At 40.0% G+C, this 26,942-nt stretch overlaps 1 protein-coding gene across 4 annotated transcripts in view; it reads left to right on the top strand.

Annotated features, from left to right (window-relative positions):
* SORCS1 (sortilin related VPS10 domain containing receptor 1) overlaps nucleotides 1-26,942 on the top strand; it is a 511,562-nt gene that overhangs the window by 268,014 nt on the left and 216,606 nt on the right. For all 4 annotated transcript variants that reach the window (XM_030335173.2, XM_030335178.1, XM_030335175.1 and 1 more), the window contains exon 3: nucleotides 5,963-6,062. In XM_030335173.2, coding sequence (XP_030191033.1) covers nucleotides 5,963-6,062 — 100 coding nt within the window. The remainder of the gene's footprint in view (nucleotides 1-5,962; nucleotides 6,063-26,942) is intronic.

A 26,942-nucleotide genomic window follows, 5' to 3' on the forward strand; every position in this document is an offset into this window, starting at 1 on the left:
GTTATTATAGAAGCAGAGTGTGGGATCTTTCACTTCCAAATTCTAATTCTTACCCTTACTTCTCCAATTTGAGGCCCACACAAAGCTACTAGCACACATAACCTTTAAAATATGATAGACTAGATTTGGTTACATTTAAAAATGGTAGGGAGGGCGCCTGGGTGGCCCAGTTAGTTGAGCGTCCGACTCCAGCTCGGGTCGTGATCTCGCAGTTTGTGAGCCTGTGTCGGGCTCTGTGCTAACAGCTCAGAGCCTGGAGCCTGCTTCAGATTCTGTGTCTCCCTCTCTCTCTGCCCCTCCCCAGCTCATGCTCTGTTTCTCTCTGTTTCCAAAAATAAATAAATGCTATTTTTTAATGGTAGTAACTTCATGAATATTTTCTAAGAAAGCTAAATCTAAATTATTTTTTGTGACTAGGATTCTTCTTGAGGGTTCATGTTATGGGTTTTGGTGAGTACTGGGTAAAGAATACCAAAAACAATCAAGAAAAAATTAGTGATAAATAAACAAAAGCTGCCATTTAGAGATTGCTTATTACATGCCGATCATTGTGTTCAGCACAATGAATGGATTTTATGGAATAATTTAGTTTACAAATGATTCTGTGCTTATTTATTATCTCATTTGATGGTATCAGATTATAGCACAGGAAATACAATCGCACATTTTATTTCGACCACTTCTGTGGAAACTAGTCATGCTCTGTGTCCTTACCTTCTTTGAGTGTGATGGGACACTACCCTCTGAAAGAGATCATAAGGTCTCTGGGAAGGTAGGTGGGGCCATACACTGAATGTGCTTTCTCCATCCATCAAGGAAACTCATTTCAGCTCTTCGAATATAGTAAACACTTAAATAAAGACATACTTTCAAATGCTCTAAAAGTCACTATTTAAGAGATGTTTGCAAAAAAGGTAGTGTAAGGATTAAGGATCAAAAGCAAAACCAATGGCACCTTGATTTAATCACTTGCATATTTACTTTCCTGGAATGCTTATTTTTTTAAGTTTTCAGCTTTTTCTTGCACAGCATAGGTGTTGACAGAAAGCCTGTTTTTCATCTGTATATAAGTCAACCTATAAACAGAACTTGAAAAAAATTGCTTTGAATGTTTTAAAAAATGATACAAGTTGAGAAGTCAAGGCTGTTTCTATTGCATCTTAAATACATCTCTGCGTGTTATATTTTTTTAACATTACTTTTTTTTTGGCCTTGACAGCAGCAGTCACTTTTTAAAATTTTATTATTATTTTTTAATATAATTCATTGTCAAATTGGCTAACATACAGTGTGTACAGCATGCTCTTGGTTTTCGGGGTTGATCCCGTGGTTCATTGCTTACATACAACACCCAGTGCTCATTCCAACAAGTGCCCTCCTCAATGCCCATCACCCATTTTCCCCTCTCCCCGACCCCCCCCATCAACCCTCAATTTGTTCTCTCTACTTATGAGTCTCTTATGGTTTGCCTCCCTCTCTCTCTGTTTGTACCTTTTTTTCCCCCTCCCCTTCCCCTATGGTCTTCTGTTAAATTTCTCAAGTTCCACATATGAGTGAAAACATATGATACCTGTTTTTCTCTGACTGACTTATTTCACTCAGCATAATACCTTCCAGTTCCATCCACACAGCTGCAAATGGCGTGATTTCATTCTTTCTCATTCCCAAGTATTATTCCCTTGTATATATAAACCACATCTTCTTTATCCATTCTTCAGTTGATGGACATTTAGGCTCTTTCTATAATTTGGATATTGTAATGGCAATCACTTTATTATTAGCATAGGCTGGCACTTTTCTCTGAAGATTTGATTGGTTTAAATATTTTTATTGTTCTCCTTTTCTTATAAAACCAAGGTTCATAATCTTTTGCTTTTTATTTTTTGCCTTTGATATGCTTTTCCAAAGCATGTTGCTCAGAACACTAATTTAATTAGCTATCTTTCAAGAATGAATCCTGTAATCAAATATGTTTGGAAAATGCTTCATGGAATATGCATTTAAGAGGTTCACAGTATATATTAAACTAGCAAAATAGACACATGTGTGTGAGAATAATAAAATTTATATGTTCTGAAGTAAAGGAACATTAAATTTTGCCTAATAAAGCATTTCCTATTTTTTTTTTTATCTTGGATAACATTCCTCTCCCTCATAGCTAGGAATGATACTTAAAATATTTACCAGCCAGTATATTGGCTCACCAGCCAGCCTGCTGCTCAACTGTCTGTCTCTCATCCGTTCTTTCAGAGCCCAGGTCCCTAGGGGGCTGCAGTCCCCACTGTTGACCATGTTAGGATAACTGTAAGCATCTGTTAGCTACGAAGGAGAGTTTGCAGATGGGCACTAGGAATTGCTTTCCAGGGTGCAGTGCCTTCTCCAAGGTCACTGTCTCCTCCACCAGGGCTCAGTCTGATTGGCATGAGCACTAACCAATCAGAGCAGGTGCTCATCTTAGCGCTGAGCAAGTTTCTTGAGGACCTCTGCTGTGCCAGCTTTCAATCTTTTGGTTGCTGGACTGTGAGGAAATCTAGGAGGCCTCCAAGGGAGAGGCCATGTGGTAAGACTGTCAGAAGTGATACTCAGAGAACTTAGTGCAGTAACTATTTACCAATTGGTTTGGAAATAGTAAATATTTTTATTTATGTACCCTTGAACCAATCTATCCTGGCTGATTGTTAGTTTTACCCAGGACACATGTAACACTCCATCTAATTCTAGTTCTGTGGGACAACCTCGAACACCTGCTAGTATGTCCTGTTTTGTGTGTGTAGAAATGCATCATTTTTTCCCTCTCTCCATCTATCAGTTATTATGATGCCATAATGCTTAAACATGCAGCTCTGCTGAAATTGAGAATTAACAAATTTTTATTCAGTTTCTGAGCTTTGAAAAATCAAGGGGCAAGAGGTGGCATTAAACAGTAATGGCAGATACCTTGAAGGATCTGTACTGCTGATGTTATAATAAAAGGAAAATATCCAATAACATACTGTAAACTCTCTGAAAAAAAGTTACCAATGTATATGTAAGCTAGTAACTCTATATTGTCGTTACATTGAGATTTCAGCTAAACACACACATACAGACACACACACACACACACACACACACACACACGAGTGAGTCCATGTAGTGTCCTTAAGGGATCATCCTCATTTGCCCTGTAAAGTATACTTCTTGAATGTAAACATATTCATTGAATATCTTAAGGGTTGAGTTGGTAAAAATGATGAGAAACTCATTATTGCCCCTCTATAGATTTGTTCCTACTTCTCTGGCCTCGATTTCCATTATCCCACCAGTAAAACTGAACCGTTCTCTCATCTCCAACATTGTCCTACTGATGTCCACCTATGGCTAGGCAGCACCTGTCAGTGTAGCACACCCTGTCCCCCTGGCATAGCCACCCCCATGATAGATTTTGCCTCTATTTGTTTGTTCTTAACTTGTGAGTATTGTTCAAAATAATGATTAGAAGAAGTAATCTGAAGAGCTAGAGAAAGGCTAGTGATATTTTAGAGACAAGAAAGTCTTAAGAAAGAGATGACTTGATCTAGTAAGGCCTGGTTAGGATTGGGGGGGGGGTGGATACACCAAACACCAGGATTGGGCAAGTGGAGAAAGCAGTCTTAGAAGTTTTTCAGAGAGCCGGAGGAAATTTCATATCAGCTTGAGTTTGAGGGGAAAAAGATGAGTATGGAAGGAAGATCTAAAGAAGTGTGCTGTAGTTCATGGATAAGATCTGTGAAAGCTTTGATTGCTCTTCAAATATTCTTGGCTATCAAGCCAATGTTTGTTTGATTGGGCTAGAGAACAGGCTGGTCCAGAAGAAAGCCAGTTATTTATTTGGGTAACACAAGGTGCCTTCTAGTTCATCATTCTCTGATTACTTCCCTTTCCTAAAGCTCTACCCATTTTCCATTTTCAAGTGCATTAGTTCTTCCAAGAAACTTTACATAATACCCCAATCTTCACTGATTTGGAGCATCATCTAAACTCTATAAAGTGTTGACTATTATAGAATTGTATTTATTATATAATATTTATAATTTATAATATAAAGTATATAGTTTGTTATATAGTAATATATCTATAATGTTTATTTATAGATAATTAATAGATAGGTATTACAGATAATTATAGATATACATTATAATGTATATATTATATTTATAGATATTTTATTATATAACAAATTATGATTTATATTATGAATTATAAATATTATATAATACATTATATAAGATTATATATATAATATTTATATTAAAATATAGTATATAGTTATATATATGCATTTATATTTGTATATCTATATACATATATATAGTTTATATGTGTATAAATTTTAGGGATAAAATGCCCTGGATCCCCAGCCAGAATAAATTGTTAACTCCTTAATTCCAAGATCATGTATACAGCTTTCTTGCTCCAGTGCCTGGTCCAGGGTGGGTTCTTAATGTGTGATGATGTGGGTGTTAACACAAACGCCTTCTATGTAGTCTTCATGACCTGTAGGGATTTGTATCTTTTATTAATATCAAAGATTAATTAAAATAGTTACATTTTTATGTGTCCAATTACACCAACTTTATTTTCTAAGCCTTGTTAATTCTTTTTTAAAAAATGTTTATTTATGTATTTTGAGAGGGAAAGAGAGCGTGCACGAGCAGGGGAGGGGCAGAAAGAGAGGAAGAGAGAGAATTCTAAGGAGGCTCCATGCTGTCAGGAGCTTGATCTCACAAACAGTGAGATCATAACCTGAGCTGAAATGAAGAGTCAGATGCTCAACTGACTAAGGCACCCAGGCACCCCTAAGCCTTGTTAATTCTTGTCTGTAACATTGAACTTAACACATGATAACCTTATATTTCTGCCTCTCAAATAAAGTTGTTAGATTTTGAAAGTGGGGCAATGTATTGCACCCTGGTACATAGCACAGGTTTGGTACATTTTAGTTCTACAAATGTGAATGAATGAATGAATGAATGAATGAATTAATTGGGAATCTCCTATATGTAAAAAGAAGGCAAAGAGGAAATTACGTTTCCTTCATTTTAAACAAAGAAACAAACAAACTGTGGTTTAATAGAAGTAATGCGGGACCTAGGGCCAGAACACCTGGATTCAAATACTAGCTGGCAATTTGTCAGCTGTTTTCTTTGAATAGGTCACTTAAATTCTGTCAACCTCTTTCTTGAAATACAGATAATATTCCCTCCTGCACGCGGTTGTAATGATCTAATAAGATTACAATTCTGAAATATGTAATAAACTTTGATAGAGAAGGTGATTAAAGCCTATTGATTCAGTCAGAATTAATAAGTTATTGACCAAGGGCTAGATAAAGATGAGAGAATCTCCAAAATAGATAGGGTCAGTGCCAAGAAGTAATGTCCTCCCAGCTGAAGGTTGCTTAACAGCAGAAAAGGCCACCAAATAAGATTGTGAAATTTCACTTATTATTAAGATGTTTTCTTACTCTTAAATAATAGGAAAAGACTGAATGACTTTGAAGGGACTGATCCACCATATATTCTATGACTCATGAAAGGAAACACGATTTGTAGATAAATCATGAGAACCTGCTTTTCCACGGTGCCAGACATAAAGCAAAAGTTTGAAAATGTCAAATCTGCCAAAACTCTTCATTTATGTGGTCAATTCGAGAGACACTCTCATCTCTTAATCTTTTAAAACCAACCACATATTTTATGCAGAGTACGTACATTAAGGAGCAGTAAAGAGATGGAGTTTTAATTTTTACCAATTCAATTTAAATGCAAATGTTAACCACTCACATGATGCCACTGTGTACATAATTAAGCATCATTATATACTACATGAATCATCTAGAAACCTCCTGAGAGCCATTCTACTACGTAAAACATGCATTATACTGACAAGCGGCCAAGTGACGTATACTTCTGTCCTCATTAATGCTCCTTTTGAATTATAGGTCAACTGATTATGGAACAACCTATGAGAAGCTGAATGATAAAGTTGGGTTGAAAACAATTTTAAGCTATCTCTACGTGTGTCCTACCAACAAGCGTAAGGTAAGATATGTATATTCGGTTCACTGTTTCTTCTTGACGTGACTTGTGTCTTGGCTGGCTAGCCTCTCTAGCTAGCTAAAAATCCATGATTTTACAATTAATCTGGGAGGAGAGGTGTAAAGATGAGTTGACAGATGTTAAGGGGGTAAAATGTCTGACTTCTCATAATTCCCAGAGCAACAGCTGTGAATGTAGGAGGGTGAGAGGTAGGCATCTCATTACCATTTCTGAAAGGCAACTCCAAGGAATCCTTGAGTGGATGCTGCTGACTCTCTTGCAAGAGCTCCGACCAGTCACGAGAATCAGAAGCAGCCTTGACAAGATAGAAAAAGAGGTGGGGTCTTCCTCTGAAGTGCCCCTGTTTTCCCCTGACGTGAGTAAATTAAATAGAATTGAAGTGAATGTGTCCTCTGGTAGCAGGATGGGCATTTAATTGCTAAAGTATGTTCAGCCTGCACACAAATGTCAGAACGGAGGCGCTGCTGGAAGGAACCATGGAGATTGTCATAAACTGCACCCTAATTTTCTAGATGAGAAAAATTAAGGTTCAGTGAAAGGTAATGCTTTGCCCCATTGCAGAGTTATGGGTGCAACAGAAACTAGAATTCAGGTTTCTTGGTTGTCAGCCATACTGTTGCCTCTGCATTTTACTGCTCCTAGTAAGAGGGTTTATCTGCCTTTCCGAAAGAGATGTGACTTTCTCGAAGAAGAAAACATTTGCTTTTAAATGATAAAGACTTATTTGTCTCAGGAGGAGAGAGCGGCACCACGTCCATTCTTTGGTGTTTGTAAACTTGCATTGTCAGATTCTGAATTCTGACATACAGTTTCTAAGTGTTGTGCGAACTGCATGAAATAACAGTATCCATCCGGAAATAGAAAATTGTTGTCCATTAATATGTCATAAGCCATATTTTTTTATGATGGTAGCACTGATATCCAGGTTTTCGCTTTAGATATGTCAATAGTTAAGTGTTAGTGACCTTGGCTAGGTTCTGCGTTTTGTTATCTGAACTATGGGAGGTAGATGAGAACATCTCTCGACCATCATTCCTCAACTCTGGCTGCATATCCAAAGCACTAGTTGATTCCCAAATGTGCAAGCCCTGGTCTTACCCCCATTGCTCTGGATTAGGGCCCAGGTAACTGTACTTTGAGCAAGCTTCCTGGATGCTTCTGGTATGTATCTAGGATTGAGAACCAGTTTTGTCAAGTGTAACATTCCCTCTGGCCCTAAGCATTTCAAGTGCTTCAGTAGAAGCAGTGGAAATAGACTCTGGCGTCATATGGCTTGAATGCAAACCCAGCTAAACCAGTTAACAAGTGTATAAACTATGGTGATTTACTTAATGTCTCCAGGCAGTGTCATAGAATTTAAAACAGGGGTAATTCCAATTCCTGCCTCATATGAATAGTGGTAACTATCATATGAAATGAGGCATTTCAGGTGTTTAGGACAGAACAGTTAAGGCTCTTATCAATGTCTTCTCTTTATTATTTGTTTCTCATCTGCCTCTTCCTCTTTCTTCATATAATTATTAGAAGTAATAGTAGCGACTATCCTCCCTAAATAGAAATGTTCAGTAGACCTTTCTGTAATGATAGCAATGTGCCTTTAATCTGTCCACCACCTGAGACATTAACCACTTGTGGCTATTGAGTATTTGAAATATAGCTGGTGTGACTGAAGAACTGGGTTTTAAATCTAATTTCGCTTTAACTTAAATGTAAAAAAACCACCTGTGGCTGATGGCCCCAATACTGAACAGCATAGCTCAGTAATGTCAACGTCACGGATGTAGAGGTGTATGTTGAACATTCCTTCTTCCCCTCACTGGCTAATTACTGGTCCATCATCAGCAATTACATCCAAACAATTTGACCTAGTGTATACAGTCCTAAAGTGAGCAACTGAACTTATATCCTTTAGTTTTATAATGAGATTTAGTTGTTGGTTAGCTTTGAATCAATTCTTATATCCCCTATTGATTTTTCCTCCACTTTCACATTTTTAATTAATTTCATTTAAGAGTCAACAATCTGTGGGCATCACAGGCTACAAAGAGAAATAAATCACTATTCCACCCTCAAAGGTCCTGTATTCTAGTAATAAATGGAATGTGACTTTCTGTCATTGAAAGTTCCTTTGACTCTGTTTCCGCCTAACAGATGACTTTGGGTGTGATATTTACATGTTCCCCTTTGCAAAGTGATAGAGGCAAAAACAAAGGAATTTATAGCTGAAAGAGACCTCAAAATTGTTTTTAGAATTGTTCTAATCTAGTGATAAGTCCCTGTTTTATTGATGCTGTTAGAGAGGTGTATTATTAAAAAATAAATAAAAAAAGATAAGATGCCAACTACTGAGTGTGAGCATAGGATTTTCTGTAGCAGCAGAGCAAGTGGCTCCAACATTGTCGGCAGGAGCAGAGCTTGAAAAGTGAGCCTCTCAAGCCCAGGTGTGGCTCCTAAGGTGGGAAGGGAAGCTTAGAGGGAACACAGCCAGGAGCCCTGCCCTCCGATCCACTCACGTCCCTCGGTGTGCAGCATCAGCCGCTGCACACTTAGTCTGTTGTTGTCTGCAAGACTGTGAAAAGTCACCGGCCATGGCATTTAGCTAAAATTAAAACTTGGCAGACCCTATTTCCAGAGAAAGAGAAGTCATTGTCCGTGACTGAAAGAACAGCTTTCTCCGGGCCTCTTACCTTCTAGAAGAAGAGGCGGGCCTGTGCTGTTTCATTCACACCGTTTAAGGGTGAACCTGAGCCGAAGGATCTTTTCCTGTACAGATAAATGAGGCCTTCAGGGTCACTTTCTGAGACGCTGATAGATTTAAGAAATATTGGAGGACGATGAAGGTCTTTACAATGGTGCAGAAATCAATAATGTTGACATAGCAGTATATTTGTGTACAGTTTCTCTACTTATGAGGTGAATTTATCACCATGAAATATGTATTCCCCCCCCACCAAAAGGGACATACTCCAACCAAAGAGATAGTACCTGCACAACATTTTAAAGTGTGAATATATTTCCCCCAATCAATGAGAGTTTATATTTTTTAAAAAGGTGAAGAAAGAAGAAGAAGAAATAAAGAAATATCAGACTCAATTAATTATGCAGGACAAAAGCATTCAAGTTCGCTCCGATTCTCCTCGGACTTCTGCGTCCTCCAGTATAAAGGCAGACTCCTTTGTAGGGTTGTATTAATTCTTTTCCATCTCTAGGGTGCCATCGAGCAAGTTAACATCTTTTGTACCAGATATGTCTCTCTGCTTTTCACATCAGTGGGAGCAACTGGAATAAAACTGACATCAGGGTAACTGCCTTGCATTCCCAGAAACCTGTTTTTGCCTTCACATCCTTATTGCTATTTTTAGCTGCTTGGGAGGACGAGCACAGTTCTTCAATCAACGTGGCTCCAACAGCGGGCATGACACCCTGGCTTTGCAGACAGCTTGTTAGGGGCATTCCTGGGATCAGAGTCCAGAACAAAACAGGCCCTTATTTACAGTTTAAATTAATGATCATCCATTGGCTGTTTCTCTGCAAGCCTGCTGTAAATGACAGCAGCTTTCCTTGGATACGTCTGTTACAGTAAAAACTGTAATCTCATCATAGGGCAGTCTAGGAAATCTTGACTAAGAGACCTAGAAAGCCTGCTCCCAGGTATTGTCCTAGCTCCCTCTTTCAAAGGAGCCCTGCACCTAGTAGATGAAATAGGCCCAGAAGAATAAGGATAAGTAGATCCTGGTGCCGGAGGAGAGGCAGGCTAGCTGTCTATCACCACGTCTCCAGAGGAGAGCGCTCCCCAACCCAGCCCATGATAAATCCCAAGGCTTGTTGGTGTCAGCAATGGTTTATTGGCTATATACATGTAATCGTCTATTGTAAAGGATGATTTAACATGCACCTGAAATGAGCAGCTAGGATGTGGAGGGTGATGGAAAGAACTAATACAAATGTAACAAAGAAAGACAAAATCGATGCTGAAATCTTCGTCTCAATCTTAAATTCTCACTGAGTTTATTGGTATTCTGCCTAAAAAGAAAACTTCTTTAAACTCTGTGTGTGTCTATCAGCAATACCTTTCCCATCACCCCCAACCAGCCTTAGCTGCTCTCCCTTCATGAGGTGTTGTATAACATCTTCGAGGATTAAAGAATACAAAATCCCAAGTGGAATTCATTGAGAGGAAAAATAAGAAAAAAAGGTGTTTGGTTTTGTTTTTTAACCTGGAACATACAGTTCGTTTCATTGTTATATCCTTGTCCTCTCCATGCACTTTGTTCTCAGCAAAGAAGAAACCTAGAGAGTATTTGCTCTTTATATTTCCTGTGCCCCCCCACACCCCAGTTTCTTCTCCTTTCTGTGTTATCACCACTTAATTAATACTATTCCTGCTGAGAGAGCCTTCCAAGACTTTCATCCTATAAATAGGACCCCAGCTCCTCAGACGCATTGATCATTTTTGCGGGTCTCTTGGTATATGCCAGCATTAAACACTGTTTGCATTTTCTCCAGATGTTAGGTTTTAATTACCTTACTGTACGTGGCACTTTCTAAATAAGCGTTTGGTTATTGACTCCTTGTCTTTTCTCTTTATATCCAGGGCATGCTTAATTCCTCTTGACATTTCCTTGGGAGGGGTGTGTGTGTGTGTGTGTGTGTGTGTGTGTGTGTGTCTGTGTATGTAGATAAATATGGATATAGATAGGTATAGATATAGACGATATAGATCTAGATCTAGATCTAGATATAGATATAGATATAGATGTCATGCATGTGACTTCTGGGGACAGAGAAAAGATGCAGTTGATAATATCTGCCAGCTTCTCTTAGGAAAAAATATGGAATCATTGAATCAGAGCCTAAAAGTTGTTAGAGGTATTCAGATTCTGCTTTCTCATTTAACAGATATGGATACTGAGTCCCTAGAATTTAGTGACTTGCCTGAGGTCGCATGCAACTCAAATTAGAATCTAAGATCATTAATTAGACCTTTAAGGTAAATGTCAAATATCCTCTGTTCCACAAAATCTAATCAATTCCATTAAAGAAATGTTCTCACTCCTTTTTTTTCTTTCTTTCTTTTTTTCTTTTCCAGGCATCTGCTTCTCTTTTCTAGCACTTTTCTGTCACTCCTGAGTAGTTGGTCTTGACCCTGTCTAATGCCCCATCTAGAATGAAACGCCATAGAGAGGATAAAGTACCTTCATCAGCTTCCTAGGTTGTAACAGGCCGAGCGCAGCATCCTGGCGTATGGTAGATGTCCAGCACATGGCTGAGGATTTGAACCAAACTTAGGTTGGCTTTTGGGCTCCTCGGCTGGAACTTGAAAAGCAAAGGACATTGTAAAACCAGCTTTCGCTCGTTTTTTTTCTCTAATTATGAAATTAATTCTTTCAAGTGAATAAATAAGGATGGTAAAAATCCCTGTAGGTTTTAGTTATTTCTAGGCCAAAATGTATAATTTTATCTTTTCTAGCCAAGAAGGGCATGATTAATATTTAAAATGCCAGGACTTTGCATAGCACTCCCTCAACATTATCTGGCGAGGCCAAGGGGAACCAGTTTATTGTATAATACATCAAAGGGGGTACATGACATTTCCCTTGGCAGATACTCAGCAGTTGCTCATTCCGCCCTAACTCTTTTATCTGTCCCTTTGTACACAAGATCATGCATTTGCCTCTAATCTTTTAAAAATAACATATATTTCATTCATGAAGAAGTGCAGCCCATGAACTCAGAGACACAGTGGAAGTGGCATTTTCCAAACTTCCCTATGCTTAACCTGGGCAATGATGGCTAAAGGGAGAGATCATCTCCTCTGATCCTTCCTGGGAACAGTTGAGTGTATGTGCTGTTTCAGTCCATCAATCTCTGTTCTGTTCTCTTCTTGAGCATTCAGAAAGAAAATCAAGTGCAAGAAAACATGCTGCATGTACATTTCCCACCCCCTCTGGGTGATTTTCCAAGAGTCATCCAAGCCATTGGGTTTCAGACAAGCTACAGAATACTAAGTGCAAAGTGCTCTGTTTGAAACAACCAGGGTGCCAGGAGCTGGGCCCACGAGCAAACCCTCTCAGTACCCCAAGGTGGCCCTGGGGAGCCCCCTGGGACTCCTGGGCTCCATAGAGCAGAGTTGGGGAAAAAAACACTCATCTAGGCCATCCATCCTCTGTATACTAAACTACAGCTGAAACAGCCATGTACCTTGTACAATTTTATATGAATCAAAGCACCCATGATAACATTTATAAATAAATATGAATGAAACCATAATCTTTTTGATTTCAGCACATTATGTTTATAGTAGCACCTAGTTGATTTTTATTAAACCTTATCGGTGTCTAACACTAACGTAAAAAAACATAGCAAGTTAATAATATACCAATTTTCTCAGAACTGATCCAGTTAAGTAGTATATTACTGTTTTATTTCAAGTAGTATTAAGTATTGCTAAGTACTTTTTTACTGGAAAGAAGCTTCTTGCATAATTAACATCATATATTTCTTATTCCTCATTTGTAAGATGTTGTGTCTATCACATATAATAAGCATCTAATACATTAAATATTAATCATGAGTTGCTGCTTTAAAAAGTTATATGTGTATGAGGATCAAGTTTACACAACATCGCTTTCAAAATTCAGAGTTTATTATGATTATTTTTTAAAAAATACACAGATAGCTAGCTAGCTAAATAGGTAGGTAGAAAGATGATAGATCCACAGATCAACCTTTTCTAAGTTTAAATAATGCTTTCTAGTTGGCATCAGGTGGTGTTTCTTTATCACACTGAGGAAAAAATTAGAACTCTGTGTTTTGGTTGTTCTTTCTTAAAAAATGAATCTAATCAGGATGGATCTAGTCTGCATTGGTCTCCAAATATGATGAAGTAAGACTGGCCCGGAGATTGCGTTTTTCTTGTACCACTGACTGGGTCTGAAAAGGTAGGTTGCTTTTGTGGCCAGGTGAGCAGAAGTTTTCAAAAAGGGAAAGAAGACTGTATCAGACACTGATCATTCTTCAAATACACATAATAGACCCCCTGCTCAGCTTTCTTTGAGGATCAGATTTTTTTTTTTAATTTAGCTATCTGTTGTTGTTTTTTTAATTTATTTTTGCCTCATCATCTGTCCTTATTAGAACTTGTATTCTCTGAAGTCTGCCTGGCCTAATGTTAAATGCCCATCCATTACCCTTTTATGAAGGTCAAATGCATCATTTCAGGTTGGTTCCAAGTTATGCTCTGCTGTGGAAAATGGTCAGAGGTCTTTTCAACATTCTGGTCTGTTTGCTTCCAGCATACTCCCTGTGGCTTCTCAGAGGTTTCCATCATCCGGTGTTTGACATACTGTATCTAGAACATTTGTTTCTAGTGAATAGCCCGAGCTGCTCTCATGATGGATGGAGATGAATGCCGGCCGCTACAGGAAATTGCCATATTTACTAGGGTGGGGATGTTTCACTCCAATATATCAGATCTGCCTCAAGCTTTCTCGGTGCTGTCAGGAAAAACAAAGTCAATGTCAATGAGCCTTTAATAAAACCACTTTCTCCCCCCTTGGAGAAATTAAGAGAATACCACCAGCCTCAGAGGCTAAATCGCTTCCATTTAAACATTCCTTCTTCTGACCTGACCTTTCTCTTAACCAAATCTTTTTCTGTTGGTTTTGTTCCTCTGTTCTAGGCATCCACCTCCCATTTTACTGGGTCCCTAACTGCTCATGTACTTCTCATTCCCTAACCTTCCAAGTCAACTACTGAAAATAACTTATGCAGAAAAAATACTGTAATTTGTAGGTAAGAGGATGGGCTTAGATCTTCGGAGGTAAAAAGGCATGCACTATGGGATATAGATTTTGATGATTGGGAGAGAGAAATCTCTTCTTCTGGCTTCCTGGGGCTGTGTGTGTGCGTGTGCGCAGGTGCGTTTGGGGGCTAGAATACTAAGTATTTCCTTGCCTGGCAACTGGCACCCCAGAATGAGCATTCCTGTAGTGAAGAAGAGGATGATGTGGATGAATCCAAAAACTAAAGTTAGGAAAAACGAAACCTCCGAATACACAGTCTTTCACAGATACAAGAAGAGGTGTAGGAGGAAAGGCATAGATGTCAACCCAAGAGAGAAGGTGGCAGAGACGACTGCACAGCATTTAAAGTAACAAAGCATTGATGAGAGAAAGCTAATACAAAGCACACAGTGAAGGCATAAGTTAGAAGAAAAAAATATAATAAAACTATAAATGTTTTCAACAGTAGATTAAGAATCTCTTGAGATCTCTCAGAGAGAGGAAGGCTAATTTACTGGGAACTTATTAAGACTTTCCAAGGGAGTACAATTTAGCCTTATCTCTCTGTTCTTCCTGAGTGCTTTCAAAGGGGTAAAGGATGTTGATGGCCGTGGCCGAAATTGGTTTTGCCAGAAAGGAAAACACAATTATGACTCAAGTGTGGGGGAGTAGGAGGCCTCGATCAGCTCCCCAGCTCCCCAGCGGTAGATTCAAATATCACTGCTGCCGCCCACAACTTAATGATTTTTTGTCCTTTTAATGCTGCCTCTCTTAGCTGCTCCCCATCCCTCTGTGTCATGGCCTCTTCTATTTACATGGACACCTTGTGATTTCTGCACTTGTCAGGTGTTCCAGCTCAGCACCTATTTACAGTCACGGTGGAGCTACATTTTGTCATTTGAAGGTGGTCACTGTAAATTTTTGCCTTGTGGAATCATTAGTTGTGGTATAATGGTTCATGTAATGGACCCTGGAGCCAGTCTGCCTGGCTTTAAATTCCAGCCAAGCCACATACTAGTTGTATGCCCTTAGACAAAGCTTTGTTTGTTGGTGTGTGTGTTATTAACCTCTCTGTGATAGTTTCCTCATGTCTAAAATAAAATAGAATGATGCGTCAAGATCATAAGGCAGTTGTGAGAAGAATCAAAAACAGGCAAAGAAGAACAGTGCCTGACACATAGCAAGTGTTCAATAAATGTTAGTCTCATTGTGACCACTATTATCGCCTTCAAATGACATGGCATTGCCTACGCTGTCATTTGTCAACTCAACCAAAATTATTAAATGTCTATTTTGTGCCAGATCTTTTTAAGAGCTAGGAAGTACAATAAAAATATAAGACATTGTCCTTTCTCTTAAGGATCGTGCAGTCCAGTAGAAGAGATGAATGTATAAACAGTCAACTACAGTACAGAACTTACGTATCCTAATAGCTGTGTACATAGAACTCTGTCTTTGGAGATTCAATGAAGGCTTCACAGAGAAGCAAATATTTGTCAAAGGAGAAGGGAGAAAGATGAAAACTGTCTTTCATTGTATGTCTTGAGAGAAACCAGTGTTCATAGACCACAGTGCATACATATAGCTTTGATTGGTTTGCAGATTTTAAATGAATAAGCATGTGCCTATTTTGACTCTTAAACATGCTAATTTCCATTTCCATCTGACTATATTGACTAATTAGACCAAAAAAATGCTTTCATGACCCAGCTGAATTTTAATTCTAAAATAATAACACAGTGTCTTTTCAATTGTTATAAACCTTTTTCCTGTCTTGCTTATGAAATCAGTAAATGGCCAGTGGTGACATTATTAAGATTGAATTAATAAAAGTAAATTTTACCTTATTGTAGTTGATCACTACTGATATATTCAGCATTTATCTTAACTACTTGTCATTCAGAACTACTGATGAGATTTGGAGGTACAATTTTAAGAAATCAATTTACACATTTTATTGAACACTTGGCTTGTGCCCAGTTCTTTGCAAGCACATTGGTGAATGTTAAAAAAAAAAAAAAAAAAAAAGAAGTGTGAACCTTGCATTGCCCTTATGGAATTTACCATCCTGCTGCAGGGATGCAATTAAAGAACAGTGAGAGTCAGAAGATGATGGATTGCATGGTACAAATGACAAAGGCTCTAAGAGTTTAGAGAGGAATGTAGTCTGGGATTGTCAGGAAAACAGCATAAGAGGGGCTTAAATTGCTCAGTGAAGCAGACTGGTATGATGCAGGGTCCTGACATTTACAACAGAAAAATGTAATCGAGTTGAACCAACATTATTTAGTGCTAGGTGGTGGAGATACACACGTGCATAAAACAGGGCACTGTCTGCAAAAATGGAGATTGAGGGGAGAGGAACATAGGTAGAGATGAACGTGGGTTTACATTGGCACAGGTACTACAGCTTTTATTTCCTGAAATCTTAATAACTGGATAATATAAATTACACATCCTACTCTTTTGCATTCTAAAAGTGCTCCTCAAAGTGGTCCTTTGCTTATCTGAATTGTGGATTTCAAAAATATAGTGTCTTTAAATGTATTGAATGCTTAGGAGAGCGCCCAGGTTAAGGCAGTAGGTGACTGTCAGGGATGACAGGGAAGTGAGAAGTATCGAGTGAAACAGTGCAGTAAGAGAACCAGTGTAGCATTTGTAGGGGGTTGGGAGGGCGATCCCCTTCCCACTGAACACTTCTGGTGTTCATCTTTTCCGGGGACAGGGACTCATCCTTTCCCCTACTACTGCTAAGAGGGATGCAGTTTTCTCTCGAGAGAGAGGGAAGAGTTACAACTTCTTAGCAAAATGCTGGTGTTCTCTTTCAGCAAACCCAAATTTCACTCGGATGAAGTAGCTTTAGGAGCTAAGCCCAACCAGCTTGACTCAAGAATCGGTAGAGTTTGAATTTCAGAGGACGTCCGGGAAGACAGCCGAACTTCTGCTGAGGAAAAAGATGTTGGGTCTTAGGAAGGCACTTGTCTGATAGGGGAAGCAGTCTGCTTTATTTTGAATTTATGTTATGTGGTATGTTTGTGTGTCTCTGCCCCTTATGCTTTATTAATTTACTATTTCACCGACAGACTCACATATTTTCTCCGACAGCTAATGCTGTCTTTGTTCCTTGGGCCCAACGCCTTTGTGCTTCCATGTGGAAGTGTGTTACTGACATTTACAAACTCCCACAGAGGACTCAGTCAGTTACCACCATAGATATCCATTGTTCCAAGAGAGCTGACCTTTACCCCCAGGCACCAATTAAAATCTACTGCTACTCACCCCTGCAGTGCTTGCCGTAATTCTGGCTGACTGCCCAGTGTAACTGTTAGGAGGCCTTCTCCTTTAGTGCCATCTTCTTCTTTTTCTTCCCCAAACAAGAAGAGAATGGCCTGCAAATGGAAACACATGCTTCTTCTGGAAGAAAAAAGAGGCAGACCACCAGGGTGGACAGCAGTTTTCAATTAAATCACCTTTTGTGTTGACACAAATGAAGACCTTAAATGAATGGTATAATTAGGCGAAATTTGGGTCACTGCCTACAGGTTTATCCCAGATTGACATATCAGCAGAGCTCTCCAGTTACTTGGTGGTGGTGATTTGTTACTAATTGCAGGGCCACTGTGCCCTAAGCGTAGCTGGACCTGCTCTGTAGCAAGCTGATAGAGACCACAATCCCAGCATGCAGGAAATCAGGCGCCAGCCCTCTATATGTCACATTATGTGTGTTACCAGCACAACGCCAGGATGGTCAACTTAAGTTCCTTTCTATAAAGGATTTTGAGATCAGGGTTTTTAGGGCTGGAAGTAGTTTGTATGATATGAGATCACAGATGCTCGTCATAAAAAGATTGATATTTCTGCCGGACCAGCAAATTAAGATGTGCTTATTTAGGGAAACAGGCATGGCAGTGTATTCAGACATGTATCACCTCCTTTGTCACTCGTTCCGCTCTTCGTATCCCCCCCTTTTGTATGCTGGGAGTATGATATTGCTGACATTTTAATGGTGTTTGAAGACAAATTCTAGTGACCCAGTTATTTCAGTAGAAATGGCTGTCGTGCAAACATAGAGACAAGTGGCCCAGGAACAAGTCTCTATACTCAGATTGAGACCAGAAGTCCCGATTTGCTGAGAGTAAATGGAGCTTGAAATTTGCCTTTCCCTGTTTAGTTTAAAATTCCAGAGGTAAGCAAGTTAAAGCTTGATGGAAAGCACTGTCCTCTTCTTGTAGAAATGGCCTCTCCCTCCCACCTTCTCCCTGCACGGACAATGTGAACCACACTGAGAAAATGCAATTAATTCTTGCATCTGCAGAGCAAACGGTTCCTGCAGTTATATTATGCTCCCCCCTTTCTCCTCTCCTTACTATTTGAAATTTTATAGACTTGTAAAGATTGTATTTGTATGAGGGCTTAAAATTTCCCACGAGCCACCACATTTCACTTTTCCCGCCCCGCAGACCTTGGTAGAGCCTGGGGCGCGGCGGGGGGGTGGGTAACGCAGCAAGTGGGAAGCCATCTGGCTCCCTGGAGATCCATGTCAGCATTTCATTACCCAGAAACCACTGGAAACTGGTTAAGCTCATATGACAAAACCCAGAAGATTATCAAACCCAAAGCATTTGGCTCCACTTATTACAAATACAAAGTTTCATCCATGGTTCATTATGTTCCTCCTATACAAACCCAACTCAGGGGAATTACAAAGAACTCTGAAATAAATACGTGGGAGAGAGCGGTGTTGAAATGGGATATTACCTGTCTACAACTGCTTAGTTTGCTGCTGCTTTCATTTCCTTCACTCCCCAAACCTTCCCTTTCCACCTTCCTTCCTTTCATATTCTCTCTCTTTCTTTCCCAAACTCATTTATATGGAAGAGAGAGAGACAAGAGCACCTTGGGTATTTGACACAGAATATATTCTCAAAATGATTACAAAATGTGTGTGTGATCGTCTCATCCATACAAAAACATTGGGTGGGTGGAGAAAGTATTTACTACTCGAAACCTTGTTAGTGACTGGTAGTCTTTAAGCAGAACCCAGGTCTTTGCATTTCTGGTCTGTGTTCCTTCTTTTCTAAATTTATTTGTGAGAGGGAGGGTGGGAAAGAGGGAGAGACAGAGAGAGAGAGAGAGAGAGAGAGAGAGAGAGAGAGAATCTCAAGCAGGCTCCACACTCAGTGCAGAGTACGATGTGGAGCTTGATCCCACCACCTTGGGATCATGCCTTGAGCCAAAATCCAGAATTGGACACTCAACTGACTGAGCCATCCAGGTACCCTGGTCTACCTATGTTCCTTCTATCACCACTTCCTAAGTATTTCTCCAGTTGTCTTGTCTGGGAGGTTACTTTTTAATAGTATTCTTGAGACGAAGTGCTGATTCCTCTATAGACCTTTAATAAATTTTGTGTTTGAAGTATGAATTATATAATCTCAGATAAAATGTGAAGCACGGAGAAAATGTAAAGGCAAGCCATATGTCACATTTGAAGTCAGCTTGTATAAAATAATTCAGCCTCCTGCTTATCATTTCATGATAATAGCCTTGACACCTTTACAGGCTAAATCTGATACTTTCAGAAATCTGAAAAGGACTCCAAACAGGGTCCCAAGGAAGTTTCATTTTAACCCCAGGTCCCAGTATGCTTCCCAGTTCGAACTCAGGAAATACTTGCTAATAAATGACAAGGGAATGAGTAGATAAATGAGTAAATAAAAGAAAGGTTATGAATATATTTCTTCCTAAATATTTCTCTCCCTAAATATTTCTAAGATGAGAGTGGCCAGCAATAATCAGACTAGATTAGCTCTGGCAGGAGGATGGACAGAGTAACCATCTTAGCACTTGTTAGCTCTGTCCTTCCATCCTGTAACTGGCAGTACTCCTCGGGCTGGCCCTGAGCTTTCGTGGTAGCCCGGTATGCTGCCTTTGTGACTCACAGTCTGTATTTGTGTACTCGGGGTTATTATTTTCCACTAGAGGAAATGCATATCAGACATGCACCTGTCCTGCCATCACACCTGTGGCCAATGACCTGAGAAGCGGGACAACTAGCCAATATTTGGTGCAGGGATCTACTTAGACTCCATCGGGGGCACCTGGGTGGCTCAGTCGGTTAAGCATCTGACTCTTGATTTCAGCTCAGGTCATGATCTCAGTGGCTCATGTATTCAAGCCCTGTGTTGGGCTCTGCTGACAGTGTGCAGGTTGCTTGGGATTCTCTCTCTCTCTCTGTCCCTCCCTGATCATTCTCTCTTTCACTTTCACAACACATAAATAAACTATAAATAAATAAACTATAAGTAAGTAGATAGATAGATAGATAAAAGTAGACCCCATTATCCTAAAGGGTGGTCCCTGGAGAAATCACACCTTAGAAATGGTTCTAACATCATTGCATATACACACTGGGATGGACTTGGTCTTCCCCTAGCGTGGGCTGTGATTAGACCTTGTGACATTGTTTTTCAACTTTGAAATATATCATCATTCAATCTCTCGACACCAGCTTTTTCTGCAGAGGCCACTACTCCCTTTCAATTCCTTAGAGATCCTCTTCTTCCAAGCAATTTCCTCTGTAGCAGCATTGCCAGCAAAATGAAACAAAACAAAACAACAAAATTACCTTGTTAAGAGTTGACACATGGGCCCAAATGAATAAACTTCCTGACTGCCCCCCACTTTTTTTTTACATTTTTTTCTATATGAAATGGATAGTAGAAAGTGTAAAAATTATAAGAGGGAGAGATGTAAAAGAAGCATTAGAAAGGAAGTTGTTCCAACTAGACCTAAATTGGAACTCGAAATTTCCCTTTGCCTCTTGGGCTAAGTGGCATTTGAAATAACCCAGGCTCATATTTGCCAGAGAAGTAATAGAACAGTATGGTTCCTGTTTCTCAAATGCATGCATATAATAAACTGTAAACTGTAAGATAATCACATATGAATGAAATGTACTGAGAATATTCCCACACGTGATGATAGTTGATGTGGAAACAAACAAAAAAAAACAAAAAACAACTCTGAAATCAACAGGGAAAGCACCGTAAACTCCATTTTGACATTGACATATGTAAAGCTCAAAAAGTGGGCTGTCCAGGTCCTGTAGGAGGTAACCACACATAGAGTTGGCAAGGAGCATAAACATCTTCGGAAGCTTCTTAGTTAATATTCACCTTCCCTACACACTAACTAAAGAGGATTATCTCCCTAGAGCCGCAGTTATTTCCTCCAGGGGACGTGGAGGGCAACAGCGTCTGCTTGAGGAAGCGAGCAGTAACCATAACTCTGGGTTTTAGCCGTTTATAGAAGAATGCTGTTAGCTTGAATGCATTGCTATCTGTAACCTGATATACATGCAAATCCTTCAAAGTATGTCCACCTGCCTTTCAGAAAATTCGTGGAATGAAGTGGCCAAATTGGTACTGAGTTTTCTAAACCTGTGAATATATTAGATATTAGAATCACCCAGAGAGATTGTTGAAATGTAGATTCTGGGTCAGAAGCTCCGAGAATGTGCATGTTGAGGAGCAGGGACTGCCTCCTCGTCTCCCCGGGATGCGGTGGCACATGGGCCGAGGGCTACACTGCTGAACAGGGAATCGCTGGCCTAACAGTGAGGTATCATTTTCCGGTGACTCCCTTGGTTTCATTTCTCTTTAGAAAAGTAAAATAAGTAGGTACAGTTCTTGGTGTTGGTGACACACAAGTGTATTTAAGTTATGTGTTTGGAACTGGCTGCCCTCTGCTGGACACTGGAAGATTTGATGTGAAATGAGACTTTCTCTCCATTTGTCCCTGACATTAAAACTGGATTCATCATTTCCCTCCCAGAAAGACAACTGTATATACATTTGACTGCTGGGTGGATAAAGGTCACAAGCACATAGACGCACCCGGGGCAGTTTTGAGATTTCAGGAAATGGATTTAGGAGACTTGGGAGTAAATTAGGAAAGAATAATATACAGGCGTGTGTCATTCTTCTTCTCTTCCACCTAAGAATGAAGTAAGCAGGGACTGGGATGGTAATTCTTAGGCACTTCATGGCACAGAGCTGCTTCCTAGCATTTCAACTTTGCCGAGCTGTGGGAGGCTACTATTACAGTGTTTGTTTAGCTCAGGGAAGGGTGCTTCTTGAAATTTTGCTTTGTGCCAGTTCCACTCCATTATCCCCGGGTTCTGACTTCATTCCTTTGCACAGCAAGTGGCTCTGTGTTGGTATGAAAAACAGGCAGCCCACACAGCCTGACTTAGTAAAAGCTGCTGTTCAGAGAGCCCAGGAGAGAGAGGAACATTAAAAAAAATAATAATAAATGAGGCAGGTATTTTTTGAAAAACAGGTTTGGGTATAAACTCTAATGTATGTCATTGTAAGACGAGTGACAGGAGGAAGTATCCTTGCTTTGAGTTTGGACCAAGGAAAGCATGGTTTTACGGAAGCATGGATGTGTGAACTCTCACCTGTCAGTGAACTTGAACCCTCCCCAGCTCCCAAAAGAAAGATGGTAGTGAACATGAGGACTTTTTATTTCACGTCTCTGATGCCTCCCCTTCCGTACCCACAAACACTAGGTAAGTGAAATAAAAAATAAAGGAAGAAAAGGACCAATGTGAGTTGGAAAAGAGACAGACACAAATGCCCAGAGGGTTCTCTTACTTTACTCTAGAGCCAGACACTTATCCAGATTCTGGAGCTCTCGTTCATATTGAAGGAGAATCTATGAAGGCCATAGAACGAAAGGAAGAATAAATTGTTCAGAGACCACCAGATGCCCCCCTTTCTAGCCCTTTCCTTTGTACCAAGAAGCTCAGCCTTCCCGTGCCCCAGCATTGCCAAAGCTTAGCTGTCACTCATCTCCATCTTCTAGTTTGACTGTCATGTCTTTCCAGCTCCTGCAGTGACAAGTGGAACTGAACAGGGCTGGGAGGGGGATCCTGGCACAAGAACGCCTTCCTGGGAGACCAGTGTAAGACTGGAGCCTGCTATCTTCTCCAAAGGGCAGCCCGGCTCCAGAGCAAGCGTATCAGCCAAGGGATGAGTAAATTCCTTCATCCCTGGCACCTGCTGTCTCTGTGCCAAGACTCAGTCCAGCTTCATTTCCCATGTCCAAGAACTTGGAGGAGACTTTTAGTCTTGGGGGGATTTGCTTGTTTTAATTGTATACCTCTATAGTCTCTCCCTCCCCTTTCCCCACACCTGACTCCCACCCCTGAAAGCAAGCAAACAAGGTCAGAAAGAAAGAAAGAAAGAAAGAAAGAAAGAAAGAAAGAAAAGAAAAGAAAAGAAAAGAAAAGAAAGAAATGGAGAGTGAGAGAGAGGAAGGAAGGGAGGAAGGGAGGAAGGGAGAAAATATGCCTTGGCTAGGAAAAAAAAAATATGCAAAGATTGAATTTGAGTCTGATGACTTGGCTCAAATCCCATATCTTGTTTTCTTTACAACTGGCGGTAAAACAGACAACTGCTTCAAAACCATCTCAGCTTTTCTCTGAACAAGTTCAATATCCTTTTTATTTCCTTTTGCTCTTCTGGGTTAACCCTTAAGTCCTGTCCAAAAACAAGAAGCAGTGTGACTAGTGTATGTGACATGAGAGCGTGTGGAATAAATCAGGGGATGTGGTATGTTCGTCCCACTTAACACTTAGGCAATGCTGAAGGGTAGTTAAGAGTGCAGCTCCTGGAAGCTACCAACCTCCACCAATAACCCAGCTTTAGTGACGCTGGTGTGTGTGCCTCAGGACGTACTTCTCCGTGCAATAGGGAAAATGAGGTAGGTGAGCTGTGTGCTGACCATTAAATGAAACAACACACACAAGTTATGTGGTGAATACCCCTGACTACTAATTTTGTTCTGTATCCTCTTCGTCTTTCAAGGTGCCAGGCTTTGCCTTCTGTGAACTCAAAAGCCAATGGGACTTTCATTCCGCTGTACTTTTTGTAGATAAACTCAAAGCGCAATTGCAAAGGAGAATTGTTTTCCTATTGTTTTTTTTTTTTTTCCCTGTGTGTGTGTACATGTGTGTGTGGAAGACAGACGATACCTGCTATTGCAGGGCACTCTTGCTACGGGGTGCAGACGGTCCTAGTTTACTATTCTAGACAAGTACAGACTCGTAGGACCAGCCTTGGGGAAAGTGAAGACCAGAGGGATTATAACCATTCATTCTGAGTTCTATAGTTGGTTCATTTCAGAACCAGCAAAAGAATCCCAAGCATCTTATTCCATCTCGAAAATGGAGAAAGTACTAATTCTCCCACCTCAGGATTAGTGAAAGAGTAAAATGCAATCATACATGAAAAGATAGCTTTATAAAATTTCAAAACTAAGTTTTAGAGGTACAAGATCAGTGTTTTTATAGTTATTTCCAAGACAATATCTTGGGGAAATGATGGAGAAGGTTTATATGAAAAAGGCATTCTTTGAGGTATGGAGAAACGTGTATGTGAGAAAAAAAAAAAAAGTAGGAAGCAGATTCCTCTATGATCACATCTGGCAGTCTTTTCTCTCTCCTCTCTCTGTCTCTCTCTGTCTCTCTCTCTCTCTCTCTCTCTCTCTCTCTCCCCCTTTTTGGCAGGGAGAGACAAGAGGCTTAGTTTTTGCAAAATTGTGAAAATGCCACCTACAGAGCAGAGGGGAGTTTAGAAAGAGAACAAAGATCCCTAACTGGGATGGAAGCCGCAGACTCTTCTGATTTTAATTACCACCCCGTATAACACGGCACCCTCTCACCACTTGGCCTTAAGTATTCTCTTGTGTGATGTATACGCAAAACCACACAATGTTGGGTGCTACTATTTCTTTATTTGTGAATAGGGATAATAGCACAGATCCTCCTAGCTCATTGCACTGGAGCAAGGACCAGGAAATTACAAACACAAAGGGATACATATTTTTTTGAGCTAAATTCATTATTTTAAAACCGTGTTAATACCACAGGGAAGAAACTTCGGAGAGGGTGTGATCAATCCCTCCAGGCAAGCTCTAGAAGGACTCTTGGGAAAAGAAAAAGTTTTGAGCCTGGACCTTGACAAAAAGGGAAGATTTAAAGAATGTCCTGACACTGTAAACTGATGAGGGAATCATGGCCGATGACAAAGGAGGCTGTGATGATCGGGCACACTGTACATATTCTGTGCATCACTTAACTCCAGAAACTGCTTTGACCCAAAAGTAGTTGGAGCCCAGCAGCTGGTCTTTTATTGGCAGAGGGGCCCAAGAAGACAGCATGGGGAGAGGCTTTTGTTACAAAGTTCCTGGCGGAATGCAATTACTTGGAATGGAATCTGGCCAGGGCAGTTGCTGTTAATATCACTTACCCTTGCAGAAAAGTTTCCAGGGAGCCTTCATGGCTCTGAGTGGTCAGGACCTCTCTTTTACATCTCAGTGAAGAGCCTGCAAAAGGACACAGCCGGAAATCACCAGCCAAGAGAAATCACTGTTGGTACCTAGATCTGCAAATTCAACATCTGAGCCCGCAGGTGAGGAGCAGGCTGTCAGGCAGTTTTAGTGCTAAGCCAGTGAAACAGTTTATTATAACATGTCTTAAGAGTCATTTCAACAGAAGTTTATATTTTCAAGAGGGGCACCTTCTCATTCAGTGTTGCTCTTTGGTCTCTCTCTCGACACACAAAAAAAGGTTTTTTGTTTGCTTGTTTGTTTTTGTTTTAATCCAGCCCTACATTCTTCTTATTGATAGAAGTCCTCTCTCCCTCGCCTCCCTTTCTTCCTTCCTCCAAAGCGGATGGTCATGTTAGCAGAACACCGTTGATAGTGTCACTGACCTATACTACAGTACAAGCTAAACGGCTACGGGAGTAATCTCAAGAGAAAGTGGGAAAGAAAGGGAAACCTAGTTGGGTTCCCTTGAGTTAATCTCATTGTGCTAACGTTCCAAGGGAAGAAGGATGGTAAACATATGTGCCTTTCTCCCATGGCTTTATTGATATTCCGTTCAGGACTTTGAAAATTAAAATACAGTTTCTCAGCTCCATTTATAGCATGATGGTAAGTGAGTGGGACAGGATGTTGAAAAGAGCCAAGCAATTATGCATTTGTCATGGGTAATGGGGAAGGAGGAGTTGTCTTCTTTATTTAAAGGGCTTCCTCTTCCATCAAATGGGCTGTAGTCCCACAGGACTTTGCCTGCTTTAAATGTGTAGTTTCAGTGTTGTTCTGAATACCCAAACGTAGACATATAAATCAGTGCTCTGATGGCATGAGTTCACTGTTGGAAACTCTGAACGACAAGCCTGTCAATAGGCTGAGTGGCCTTGGGCAACTTGTCTTATCTTCCTGGCATGTGGGAATAAAATAGCATCATAAGATTCTCTTTTTTTTTTTTTTTTTTTTTAATAAGTTAAATGGATAGTAACCTTAAGATCTCATATAAATGCCATGGGGTCCTTTCTACTTAACATATTCCAGTTCCTTTGATGTCTACTACAATCTGCTCTCTTTACCTGACCTTTACTTTGTAAGACTAAGTAGTAATTTGTAGCTTCTGGCTTCTGCATGGGGTTCCTGAAGGTAATAGATCCCAAGCCTTACCTATTCCAGGAGTAAGTTAATCCTTTAAAACCTCCACAGTTAGTGCCTTATCATCCTTATCAGGCTTTCTGATACTTGTTAGATAATATCCTTTAATCTAACCAATTGATTTGTTATCTCTGAACACCATTGTAGTCTAATTTGCAGCAGTGATGTCCATTAGCAAGTGATTACAGTAAATAAACTTAAATTGAGATAAAATACCTTTTCAAGTCCTTTGGATGGCCTGGGGAGTGATAAATCTGTGGTGCTCAAGAAGGCTTAAAAGGTTATGACAGTTGGATCCTGAGGTTGATAGAAATGGTTTTGAAATTCAATTTCTTATATTTATAGTTTGCACATAATCTTAGGGCATCAGCGAGAGGTCATTCTGAAAACACTGAATAGCTGGAGCTAGTTTGCAAAGTGAAAATATAAATGAATCCTCTTTTCTTAGTGCATTCGTATCCCACAGAATGGGTTATCTATCTTCAAAACAGTGATGTTTTTCCCCAGAACTTTAATTCTGAGTACACCTCTGTGCCGGGAT

This window comes from Lynx canadensis, chromosome D2 (genome assembly GCF_007474595.2).
Source record: "Lynx canadensis isolate LIC74 chromosome D2, mLynCan4.pri.v2, whole genome shotgun sequence".
Lineage (NCBI taxonomy): Eukaryota > Metazoa > Chordata > Mammalia > Carnivora > Felidae > Lynx > Lynx canadensis.